This window comes from Mustela nigripes, chromosome 5 (assembly GCF_022355385.1).
Source record: "Mustela nigripes isolate SB6536 chromosome 5, MUSNIG.SB6536, whole genome shotgun sequence".
NCBI lineage: Eukaryota > Metazoa > Chordata > Mammalia > Carnivora > Mustelidae > Mustela > Mustela nigripes.
The window spans coordinates 97,645,657-97,659,075 of record NC_081561.1 but is presented as its reverse complement, the minus strand read 5'-3'; the positions used below and the strand labels follow the sequence as shown (position 1 = coordinate 97,659,075).

The window sequence follows — 13,419 nt, the reverse complement described above, 5'->3', positions numbered from 1 at the left end:
CTGACAAAATTGAGAACCATCATTATAAATGTTATAGTGGGGGTCCTAAAGTGTTAAAATTCAGATTTCATAAATATTCCAGAATTTTATATATATAGTATATATATATAAAGTATATGCAAAAAAAAAAAAACCACAAAAATTTACTACAGTGAGGAAACTATTTCTCCTAAAAATTAACAGCCATCTGTTAAAGGAAAAAAAAAGTTTTAAAACTAAATCAAATTTTGAAAAGAGAAATGACATACGGTGTCATTTTGGGTCTTGTTCCATCGATTCTGTGAAAAATAATATATTTTAGTTAATGTCATTAAGTAATTCTGAATCACGAAAAACTGGATTGTGACAAATTTGTGTTTCAATGACTTTACTCACTGACATTAAAAAAATGCCATTATCTTTAATCTACGAGATCACTCAAAATTTTAATGTTTAAAATTTTCCCTAAAAATTATGAGAAAAGCATAAATTAAAGGCATTCAATGAAAATTAAAGAGCAAATTTATTACATTTAGATTAGAAAACTCATATACTATGAAGAACGCTTTTTTTAACAGAATCTGAATATTATTTCATAATTTTAGGTAATGTGAAATCACTTTGCATTAAGGATCATATGTGTAGTTAAGATCATATTTTTTAAATATATGTAGAAAACAATTCTTACTTAGAAGTTACTGGACGGGAATCCAAGCTGGAAAAGTAACTTTGAAATTGTTTAATGCAGCAGAACCCATTTACATATATTTTTAAATGCATCACAGAGCCCAAGAATGACATTTTCATGCTATATATTAAGAACAGTTTTACTTAAGTGAGTTCTTACTCATAAATTTGTCAGAAATAATTCAGTGCTAACAAAGGTAACATAGACATCCAGAAACATTTGCTTGTACCCCATGTAGTAAAATGAAATTATCAAACATGGAAAATATGTATAGAACATCATCCATAATGAAGTGCTAATGCTTGTACAAAATATAAAATAACCAGGAGGTTCTGAAGGTAGGACCTCATGAGGACATGAGGGTCAGGGAAAGCTTTCCTGGAAAGGGCTGCCAAAAAGGACTTAAAAGGGTGTTCCATAGAGGTGGGGACCACAACCCAGGAGCTGTCTCACAGGAAAACTAAAACTAACTCTTTGCAATTCAAATCATAACTGTTTAAATATCTCCGAATTACTTAGTAGTGGTATCATTACATAGTTAATTCTGCTTAACTTAAATCACAGGTAACTTGTCATTATGTTAAAGTTACTGAATGATCCACTCGTTCTCCAAGAGACCACTCACCCTTGTGAGACGTGCACCTGTCTGAAGATGGGAAGGAGCCCACATATGAGCCAGTATCTTATACATATTATTTGGAATGGCACTGGATGTAGTTTAATAGTTCAAATGCTTAAACGTAAAGCTTGGTTGGCCATAAATACCAATACTGACTCCAATAATTAGTCCCTGAGAAATGAACTTCAGCCATAGTGAAGCCACCTTGGGTCAACTGCAATGCTTCCTCACACACATCAGGGAGAGCAGCTGTTACAAGTTTGGTTCATTTAGGAGACCGGCCCAGCTACTACTCAGTTACACACAAAGGCCCCCAAACATTCCAACATAACACAGGTGGAAGGAACAGAAGAGCAGCTGAGTTGAGTCTGCAGTTAGAAGAGCCACAGCCCAGAGAAAATATTTTTTAAATTCCAGTGAAATGTAAACAAAGAGCTCAAATATTGGATTCAAACTCAAGAGCTTATTAATTATTATAATACTTTGTGTTTGGTAGGCCTTTTCACTTTATTTAATATAATATACTTTCATATACAGTTCAGACCCCAGGGCTCCCCAATGTAAACACTTACTAGAAAAACCATGAAGGCAACAACCCTTTCCCATTCTGTTTTAGCTAAAGAGAATCCAATCACTGCCTTGCCATTTTAATGAGGTTTTTTCCTTTCATGAGGAAACAGCAACACCTAGTGGTTACACTTTAATTATATTTTGTTACAAACAGTGCCCTGACATTCTGAAAAGCATGGTTACATAAATCTCAATATATATACAACTTATACACCTAAGTACAAAGAAACCCACAAACTAGTTTTGCTCTGTTTTTACTAATAATCAAAATAATGAATGTCTCTATATTCTAAATTTTTAAAAATGAATCTTTTATATTAAGACTTCCTGCAACTTTCTACAAGAACATCCATACTTTTTTACACTCCAGTAAAATTCAGTATTTAGAGATAATTTGGAAACCTGGGTAGCTAAAACACTTCAATATGATAAACCTTCCTTCTTGGAAAGGGAAATCTATTGTGAAACATGATGGGTGTGTATGTAAAATTTTTCCTCATTCTAAGTGTTAGGGTGTTTATTTAAAAAATTGCATTAGGAAAATAATAAATCCCAACCTCAAATATATTAAACTGGATTATAATATACTGATTTCTGTGCCCATATTTAATGGCAGGTATTTAGAAATTAGATGTCAACTTTTTATACAATATTCCTTGACAATTTCAGAGTAAAAGTTGAGATGCTTCATGAGCTGAAATATCAATTTTATTTTCAATAGTTCAACAATTTGATGAAATCAACTGTTTCATTTGCTTGGGTGTAAAAGTGGATACAAATAATTTTTAAATTATTTTACTTAAAATATATCAGGACCTAAAGAATATGATTTTCCCCCAGGCCCTTCACACTGAAATGAGAAGCAGGGAGGGAAAGCAAGCAGAGGCATCACACCCCACCCAGGGGCCCAGTACCTCCGGAGTGCCAGGTCAGCCTGGGCCTCGTCGCTGATGAGCTCAGCTTCACTCTGGGCTATCCGCAGGGCCAGCTCCCGGTCCCGGCGCTCCTGCTCCAGAACTGCCTGCTGCTGGGACTCCTCCTCCCGCTGTCGGGCCAGCTGCTCCTCCACTTCAGCCTGCCAATGACAGAAGGCTACCTCAACAAGCTCTCTCGCCACTTGTTTACTTGATAGATCCTATCTAAAATTGCCCCACACAAGTTCTTTACTAAGGAATACAAATTGTTTAATCAGAAATCTCTCCAGTCTCCATCCTCTTCTAGATTTTGACTAATGCTTCCTATCTCTCTCAAATCCAAGCGAAGGTGGGGAAACCACATTTCTACCATTCTATCACCAACAGTATCCCAAATATTGCATGAGAACCCTAGGTATCACATTAACACCGGCAGCTATACAGCAGATGTCAGTGATTTAAAGGTTGTTTGCACTCAGGATGAATTATGAAAGCCAAGACAAACAGAAACTCAAATACGTGATCAATTATTCTCAGACACGGACTTTTTTAAAAATGGGGGTAAGGAGACTATCTCAATTCTAACTTACTGATATTAGTATCTACAAAGATATAAAATTACAATTATGTTTTAAGTGACCATTCATCTGACTTTCCCCTGAGTATGATAACAGTAACAACAAACTAATATTTATTAACTGGGCACTCAGGTTCTAAATGCTTTAAACATGTGCCAACTCATTTAATGCTTACAACTATCATTTATGCCCATTCCTCAGAGGAAAAAAACCTATAGCCCACAGTTAACTCATTGTGACTTGTGCAATGTCACAATTTCTATCAGGGACAGAGCCTGGATCTGAATCTACTTCCCTAGTTCCAAAGTCCCTCCCATAACCACCACAGAAGATGCCTTTGTCTCTGGGGTAAACCAAAGACAGCTTATGTAGCAAATCAAAATTTGTTTTCAACTCCTTTTGTGCTATAATCTTATAGATTCTATTCTGAAAGAACCTGTCTAATAATTATATACCTGAATACGTTTTTCATCATCTTCCCTTTTCTTTCTCTCTTCTTCTTCTTGTTTTCTCTTTGCTTCCATCTCAAGTTTCCTAACAAAAAATAGAAAACTCCTCTAAAATTTTATAGAAAATAAAAAATCCTTCAGAAGGCAATTTAACTATTAATAAACAGAGATTATAGAGTGAGAACTCAAATTAACCTCCTGGCTATATATATTATGAGCTTATTTTAAAAACACAAAATCTAACTCTACTGACAGTAATCTTTCTGTAATAAACAACAACAAATATAATTATATTCTATAACTTTTAAACATGTAGATTAACTTGGTTATAAAGCCTACCTGCAATCCTGATCACACGGTCGTCCCTCTCCTCCTCCCCCAATTAAACAATTCTTACGACTCCTGACTGCCCTATGTGGTAAACTTCCAAAAAGTTGTTTCAAAAATGCAGAAAAGTATAAGTGCCCTTTTTCTTGCTTATAAAATAACAAGTCACAGCTTTAAAAAAAAGTTAAGAAATCATCAGGTGTAAGAGTTTAGCCAAAAGTGACTCTTAATCTCACAAAACAAACTGAGGGTTGCTGGGGGGAGGGGGTTTGGGAGAAGGGGGTGGGATTATGGACATTGGGGAGGGTATGTGCTTTGGTGAGTGCTGTGAAGTGTGTAAACCTGGTGATTCACAGACCTGTACCCCTGGGGATAAAAATATATGTTTATAAAAAATAAAAAATTAAAAAAGAAACCCAGATTATAGTTAAAATCATTATGTTATTATTATATAATGAACTTTTCTCATTTTTAAACTAATTCTAAAATTAGTGTTTTAAAATAAGAATATAACTTTTAAAATAAGAATATTCATTAACCAGCCTCAACACCAAGAATTCACTATGCTGTTAGTTTCTAATTCAAAACAATATAAATATCTTACATCCGCCTTTCCTCCTCTTCCTTTCTTCGACGTTGTTCATCTTCTTCACGTCTTTTTCTTTCTTTTTCCATTTCTTCTTGAATACGCCTCAGCCTTTCTGCTTCCTCTTCCTGCTGTTTTTTTCTCTGTAATGCACTAAGAAGTTCTTCTGAGCTTTTCACTAGTGCATCATATTCTCTCTGTATTTGTTCCCTTGTCATCATAGTGGACTTAAAAAAAATAATAAGCATGTACTTAAAAATTATCTTCTGCCACACAATGTGAATATACCAAAAACATTTTCAGTCCCACTGGTAATCAAATAAATGAAAATTAAGACCAAAAAAAAGGCCCATTATTTTTTCCCTAAAAAGCTTGAAGGAAAATTAATTGCTAAGCTCAAAACACCTAAGTAGTTCATGATATAGCCAATATAAAGATAATGTAATAACAGGAACAAGACATAACATAACAAAAGGGGCACAAAATTAAATTGTGAGGAGAACCATACAAACGTGCTTCTAAAAAAGACTGAAAGGTGACTGCAACAGAGTAATAGCTGAATGTGTTATTGTTGGGGTTAAAGGGGTTTTTGGTGGTTTTCTCCAAATTTTCCATAATATTACTTTTATAATTTGAAAATTAGTTTCTGAAGGTAAAAAAAAAAAATGAGACAAATGAAAATAACTCGCATTACTCCTGTCTCAGTAATGATTATATAAAAGCTTACTAACAGAGTATAGTATTTTAGTTACTACTTTGGGTGGGAAGAAGGACTTTCCTAACAAATGAAGCTGCATAAAAATTATCTTTTCAGTTTTTTGCTATAAAAATTTTCAAACACGGAAAGAACACTATAATGAGAATCACTTGCCATCACTGAGACTCAACTTGTGCAACATTTGTATTTTTTTTAAAAAGAATTTTTTTCTATAAAATTCAATACCAATAACAAGCGTATTAAATTATTTAAAAAAAAACAAGTCAGCCATTTGGATTAAAATTACATACCTTAATTTTGGCCATTAAAGCATCAATAGAAATTTCAAGGTCCTTGACCTGTTTATTCACCTCTGGTTTTCCATCTTTCAATGCACTGACAACTTCATTAAATTTATCAAGTCGTTTTTTCAGTGTGCCCACCTTAACCAGGCCATCAATGCTGCAAAGAAATACTTCATCAGAGTTTAAATTCACCACTTAATGCTATGCATACATTTTTCATCTTAATAAAATGCCAAACATACTGCTAAATAGGGTATTTCACTTCTGTTTTCATACTATCCAGGATTCTCTTTTTTAGATCTCTTATTAAAGGTAAAAAAAGAATCAAGTATGAGTGTGAATGACACTGATGCCTATCCGTAATATTTAGCCTTCTGTATTTACTCTGAAAATTTGAGATTTCTAATATAGAACTTAAAAGAGTTATCTAATCTCTTTAAAAAGGTTTAGGGATTAACAGTTATTCAGGACTCTAAGTTTTAAAAGTCTAAATTAATAAGACTCAAAAATAAATACCAAACTTACAGTGAGATAATATAATTCCTATAGATAATCTTGAGAGTTATGATGAAAACATTAATGAGGTTTTTTAAAAACAACCCCAATTTAACATTTTGATTATCAAACAACTCAAGATAATAAAATACTCAGAATAAAAGAGTTTCTGTTAGCCATTTATTTCAACTTTTTATAGTGTTTACATTTTTTTAAGGTACTTCATATCCTTTTGTAGTATGAGCAAGTAATACTGAATTAGTTAATTAATTAATTAATTAATTTCAAGTACATAATAAAAAATCACAAATAATATGCCTTTTTACAAAGAACAGGAGAATGGAGAAAACTCTAAGAGTATCCAAAGTGCTCTTCATTATGACTTTATAACCATTTTGTATTAGGGTAAATAGGTTTAGTAGGATTCTTTAGGCACTATTCATCTTACCGAGGTTTGTGTCTCCTTTTGCAAAGCCACATTCGAATAGTTTTTTGCATTTTAATGCAGGCTTCAGCTCGGTATTTTATTTTATTTTTCACTATGTGTAAGAGGAAAATACAATGATAGACAATTTTTCAGTTTATATCAGGCATATCATATTCTTAAAAACCACTCATTTCCACAAAGCAATTTTCAAGACACATGAAACTGTGATGAACATATTATACCAGATAACAAATCATGAAGTTGAACATTTCTTTAATTCCTTGTATTTCTTAAAATAAAAAGTATATCATGTGTGTGGCTAGATTTACATTTTAAATGTGTTATTTCCTTATTATGTCACACTACTGCTTCCCAAATTGTCCTAGGAAATATCAGTCTATTAAATGTTAACAGGTCTGGCTTGGGATAAAAAGGGTTCACCTGTCAAATGAATTTAAGAAAAGCTATACGCTATACCTCCTGTACAAGATTCACAATGAACACACACAGTGAAGCCTCTGAGAGCCCTACAGTAAAGGAATCTATTTAACTTCAGATATCCAGAACATTCTACACTAATGACCTTGAATATTCTACAAAATGACCTTGAAACATTTTTTTCAGAACTTCTCTATAAACATCCTGCAAAGATCCTGTCTGGTTACTGATTAAACCATTGCATAACACAATCCACAAATGGTGTAGCACAATAATTTAAATATAATGTGTTTTCTACCATAATGCAATGTATAAAGCTGAAAGCACTGAGCTATACTGACAAATGTGTTTATATTTTACTTAGAAAACTTGTCGGAAAAAGAACTGTTTTTTTTTTCTTTCTTATTGTCTTCTTTTTATCTATATTCATGACTGTCTAACAAAAGACCTCAATAATAATCTTTGTTTGCATGGTCCCTTTTGGTTACATCAAAGGGACGTACTTTTCTCTTAATACGATATATCTTACTTAATCTTTTTTGAGTGCCTAGCACTGGCAAGTGGGGAGGTGGAAGGGACAATTATAAATTTAATCAAGTTACTGACAATAATTCTACACAATTAACTATTTGCCACAGACTGTCAGGTAAAAACATTTTGCCCCTCATCCTTGTTTTGGGCAGAGATAAACAGTGGCTGTGACCTAGCAGCGCGTCAGAGAACAGGGTCTAAAAGAGCAGTGGCAGGAGTGGAGGCTAGAAAGAGAAGCTGAAAACCCCACTTCACGGGGTCTTGAAAGACATTCTAAGACCTTGCCCTATATTATAGGAAAGTCTTAATAAAAGGCTTTTAGTTTAGAAAGAAACTCTGGGAAGAGTACTCCTAAGAAGCTGAGAAAACCCAGTTTGGGAGCTACCGAAGTTATTACGTGAGTGGGAGAGTGAGGTACCACTAAGACCCTGGCAATACAGAGGAAAGAATGTATAGTATTTGGGAAAGGAATCAACAGGATTTGTTCACTGACACGATTTCAGGGACAAGAAAGGACAGACAATCACAATCTTGAAATTTCTGGTGTGTGAACTGCAGATGCCATGCAGGTGGAAAGAGAAAAGTTCTGGCTGAACTCTGAGAAATGAGGGGATGATGTGGAGGGAGGGAAAGGAATCGAGACCATGAGCTCTGTTTCTGCTTTGTTCAGGATATGATGAAAGTAATTCTCCCATAATGTATCTGGATAGGAAGATAAGTAACACACACACAAAATATTGTCTCAATATTTACCATGTACACTACATGGAGGTGTTACATGGAACCAGGAACACAGCATGAATAAGCAAAGTGGTCCCTATGGCCCAGCACTCACCACTGTGGTAACGCATAACATTCCATAAACCAATTCATTTCCAAAATAATTACAGATCTTGATGTAAAAGAAAACACCTACATTTGATGACTGAGAGTGAGCACCACTGAACTTTCTTCCAGCGACTGCAGATAAGCCAGTGATTGACTCTTTTAACCAATTCTGCTAAATGATCAGGGTCAGACTTCATGATCTGATCAAATTCTGCAAACTAGGAAATGAAATAATTTAGCATCAATATCAAAAGACAAATGTGCTTAAACACACAGAGAGATACAAAATAACCAGAAGTCAAGTCAAAAATCTAACTTCCTGGAAATGATCACAAACCAATTACAGACACAAGTCTCAGCAAACTCAAACATATTTAACTATATTTTGCTGCCTTTCTCTTCCTTCCTTCAGCATCCTTTTTTGGAGGGGTAAAAGGGAGTTACTCATTACTAGTTAACAGATTCAATAATAAAAGTATAAAAAACCTTAACCTTAAACGACAATTACAGATGGTTGGAAAAAAAGTTTAACCGAGGAAAGAATGATAAAAGGGCTAATAAGTTTCTGAATTGCTTATCCACATACTTATGTAGATAACTGTGTACAGTTTCTGACAAGTAAAGGTCATCTATATAATAAAATCAGGTACCACTAAAACTACTAACTTTCCCAACCTCCATCCTCATTTTGGTCAGATAATAAGAAATCGCTACTAAAAGAAAGACAATACAAATAAAAGAGCTATTAGGCTATTAAAAAATAAAATGCATTATTTTCACAACTTACCACCAAATTATAAAATGATTTCTATCCTTTATCAAATACCTCATGACAATATACTAAGGATGTCACACACCTATCAATAAAAAGGCTTCCTATAATCAAAAATAAAGTTAAAGGTAACATAACAAGAATAAAGATCTTTGAAAGCCTGCTTTATGTTTTCAACATATTCTTCTGATTAATTTTTCTCAGGGCAAATAAGACCAAGTGTTTTCTCAGGCTATTAATTCTAAAATTATTACTATAGCCCTGAAATAAGAGAAATGTTGAACTTATGATAAATATGTATGATTATAGCTAAGCCAACTATGAATATATTATTTGTTTTCTTTTAATATTTTTTCTTTTATACAAGATATAGTATGGGTCCTCTGGAGTAAAAATATTCAGAGAGAGGTATTACATAGATTTTTATCTCGTGCCCAAAAATGTGAAATCAGATTATCATTAATCTAGCTTTCAAGGCAGTAGAGATATTTATTAATGATATTGCTAAGTCCAACAAGCATAGTTGGCTATTATATAATTATAGTTGTGCTTAAAATTATGAGGATGCTATTATTCAATACAAAGTTAGGAATGGTGACAATATTACAGACTGTGAATAGCATTTAGATGTTTTTGTTTTGTACATATTTGCTATGAAATACTCTGTAAGTCAGTCTTGTAATTTAGTACAAAAATCTATAAATACAAAAACTATGGGTTAGCATAATTATGTTACATACAAAAGTACATACATTCACTCATTCTGGGGTTTGACAGAAATTGGCACAAACTTCAGTCCAATTTCCTATACCTTATATGACTATCATATGCCAATAAAACTTGTTCTTACAAGGAAGACTCAAAGGTACTGCAAAATTTTTAATAATTGAAAACTGAATTAATGTTTTAGACAAGATTTCAGGGGCGCCTGGGTGGCTCAGTGGGTTAAAGCCTCTGCCTTCGGCTCAGGTCATGATCCCAGGGTCCTGGGATCAAGCCCCGCATCGGGCTCTCTGCTCAGCGGGGAGCCTGATTCCTCCTCTCTCTCTGCCTGCCTCTCTGCCTACTTGTGATCTCGGTCTGTCAAATAAATAAATAAAAATCTTTAAAAAAAAAAAAAAAAAAGAAAAAGAAAAGATTTCAGTAAGTATTTTCTGGCAGGGGTGCTCTACCTCAGTGCTAGAACATGGGACTCTTTATCTCGGGAAAGTTCAAGCCCCACATTGGGCATGGAGCCTACTTTAAAAAATGTATTAAATAAAATAAATTTTAAAAAATAAATTGTAAGTATTTTCTGGTTAATCCTTATTTAAGCAAAAAAAAAAAAAAAACAAGCAATGCCCTGATTCCAGTACTTCCAAATGTGAAATAGAAGTTGTAAAACTTGTATAGAATATTACACATTGCAAACTTCTCACAGGCAGGGAAACTGTGTATATATATACACATATACTGTTAGTGATCATAATTCATGAATAACACAAATCACTAAACGCAAAAATACGCATTGACTCCTACTATCCATATTCATCATGTTAAAGTTGAAAATAAGACGTATTTACCTTGCCAGGTCTAAAAAATACTTTTGTTAATCCAAACTTGTAGTCAACTTCATTTAAGCCCAAAGCTTTAAAAAGAGCCTGAAAAATAAAAGTTCAATAGTTAAATGCCGAACAGTAATTAGTAAGAAAGATAGTTCATAGCTAAGAAATTTCAGTTTAAGCAGTGTTCGTACCTTGCAAAACAGTCTTGGGTCTAATCTTGCAAGTTTATCTGGCATATACTTTTTATACATGTTGTAGAGTTCATGAAAGGAGGCTCGTGATGGGAAACCACCCTGCATTAAGTCCAAAACAGACACCATACCTAGATTCATAAACAAACACAAATTATTGCCAATCTCTGAACAGAAGTCCAAAAAGAACTTGTAAATGATCTAACAATTTTACAAATTAATATTTAGAAAAGGGCAATTTATAGGAATCATCAACAATGAAATATTACATAGGGAGTATCATACTCATATTCAGTAAGTATGAACATACCCGCTACCTAAAACTATTATAGCAAATTTCCTCAAAAATCAGTTTTCCTAACTATTTTCTAGGGATAAATTACTGGTCCCTAGAAAGCTCAACCTAGTTTCTTTTTCCTGCTAGAAACGTCTGTCACAATCAATAGCATATGAGATAAAGGCCTGCATTAAGCCACTTTCCCAGTTCTGAGGCTAATTTTAAAACAAGATTCCTGATAGAATCCCCAAGAAGTAGCCAGACACATTTCCAAATTCTTACCTATGCTTACACAAAGCAAAAGAAAAAGAAAGGAGAGCTCACTATTTCACTATAAAGATCCCCTTTCACTCACCTCTCAAAGAAACTAGTCTATTGAGAATGAATATTTTCAGTATAACTCTAGGAGCTTGTAATTTGAGCCTTGAATCAGTATGAACTTTTCATGTTAGGAAAAGTATGAAGTAGTCAGGGGAAGGCTCAACAACTATAGAAAATGGTAGTACTTTTATTTATAAAAAATAGCTAGGTTTCACTGTCTAGGACTTTCAAATCAACAGGAATAAAATAATTCAACAAAAAAATATTAGGACAAATGGCCAACCATTTAGAAAACAAACATAACACTGGATCCCAATCTCACTCCTTATATCAAATTAAATTCCTGGTGGTCAAAAATTCAGGGGTGCCTGTATGGCTCAATTGGGTTAAAGCCTCTGCCTTCAGCTCCAGTCATGATCCCAGGGTCCTGGGATTGAGCCCCACATCAAGGTCTCTGCTCAGCAGGGAGCTTCTTCCTCCTCTCTCTCTGCCTGCCTCTCTGCCTACTTGTGATATCCGTCAAATAAATAAATAAAATCTTAAAAAAAATTTAAATTAGCAAAATGAGACTACTAAATTTTTTTTTAAATGAGTGGATGTTTATTTTGACATAATCTCATAGGAAAGATATATTTTCTAGGCAGTCAAATTGGATTTTAACCTATTGACTTTTAACCTACCTGGCAAAGGTATAAAAGACCAATGGTACTCAGGGTTGATGACAATGTAAGAAAACACACACCTATACTACCATTGGGAAAGTATACCAGAGCAACAATTTTGGATAGCAACTTGGAAATATTTATTCCCTTGACTCAGTACTTTCTACTTCTTTGAATCTGCCCTATAATTTATCAGACATGTGGACAGAGATATTCATAGAGAATGCACACATGTCCACTGTGTCACTGTAATGAAAGGAAAAAAAAAACAGAAACAACTTAAATATCAATCAATTAAATTGTGTTACAATCATATGGTAGAATATGATGTATTCATTAAAAAGAACACGGCAGAGATTCAATCTGTATAATAAATATACCCAAAACAAAATTAAGTGGTCGTCCCTGAGAAATGAGACTTTTTACTTATATTATTCTGTACTATTTGATTTTCATTAGAGTCAATAATGTAACTTCTGTAATTTTTAATACTAATTAATGAAGCACATAAAGGCAATCATTCCTATGTAAAGAAATACCTAAAACTAAATCTAATTAGTTCTGGGCTCTGCTAGGAGAAATTAAAGGTTTGGTATCGTTACAATTCTTGTCCATTTATATCAAATAAACAAGTACCCTAGGGAATGTATACATCTGCCACCTCTGAGTCTCTTGGCTTGCCCAATAGCTGAAGACAGCATATGAACTGTCTGACAAAAGTTCATTAAGAGTATCATGAAGCTTAACAAATTGCCAAGCCCTGGACTGCTTTCTCAGCACCTGAAGCTAATTTACAATAAAGACCTTTCAACACTTAAAAAATAAAAATTAAAAACATCAAATCAAGTACTCTTCCTTCTAGAAATTTCCATTCCCTGGCTCCTTCTCTGAGAGTTTGGTGAGGGGCTTGTTGATGCAGTCTGATTGGTTATACTCAGAATGCTTTTTGTTGCCACAGACAGGCAGCACAACCCCAAGGTTAAAGAGGAAGGACATCTGCCTTCTCTTATCCTCCCCTACTTTGCCCTGATGTTGGCTAATGAGAAGATAGTAATTTTAGTAAATGATGTACTAAATGAATTAATTCTACTTTATTTGGAAAAAAATAATGAAAATAGAAAGGCAGTGTAGAATTCAAATCTTACATCCTTTTTATGAAAAAAATATTTTTATTGACAAATAATGTATTATTTGTTTCAGGGGTATAGGTCTGTGTATATA

At 33.7% G+C, this 13,419-nt stretch overlaps 1 protein-coding gene across 7 annotated transcripts in view; it reads right to left on the bottom strand.

Annotated features, from left to right (window-relative positions):
* Window positions 1-13,419, bottom strand: part of MYO6 (myosin VI) — a 151,488-nt gene that overhangs the window by 17,140 nt on the left and 120,929 nt on the right. For 3 of the 7 annotated variants that reach the window (XM_059400957.1, XM_059400958.1, XM_059400959.1), the window contains exons 21-28: window positions 10,939-11,069; window positions 10,766-10,843; window positions 8,520-8,649; window positions 6,656-6,746; window positions 5,719-5,869; window positions 4,729-4,937; window positions 3,804-3,882; window positions 2,771-2,931 (exon numbers count right to left, since the gene is read on the bottom strand). In XM_059400957.1, the coding sequence (XP_059256940.1) occupies window positions 2,771-2,931; window positions 3,804-3,882; window positions 4,729-4,937; window positions 5,719-5,869; window positions 6,656-6,746; window positions 8,520-8,649; window positions 10,766-10,843; window positions 10,939-11,069 (1,030 nt within the window). Of the gene's footprint in view, window positions 1-248; window positions 279-667; window positions 695-2,770; window positions 2,932-3,803; window positions 3,883-4,728; window positions 4,938-5,718; window positions 5,870-6,655; window positions 6,747-8,519; window positions 8,650-10,765; window positions 10,844-10,938; window positions 11,070-13,419 lie in introns of all 7 variants that reach the window. The other 4 variants (XM_059400953.1, XM_059400954.1, XM_059400956.1 and 1 more) reach the window with 3 other exon arrangements.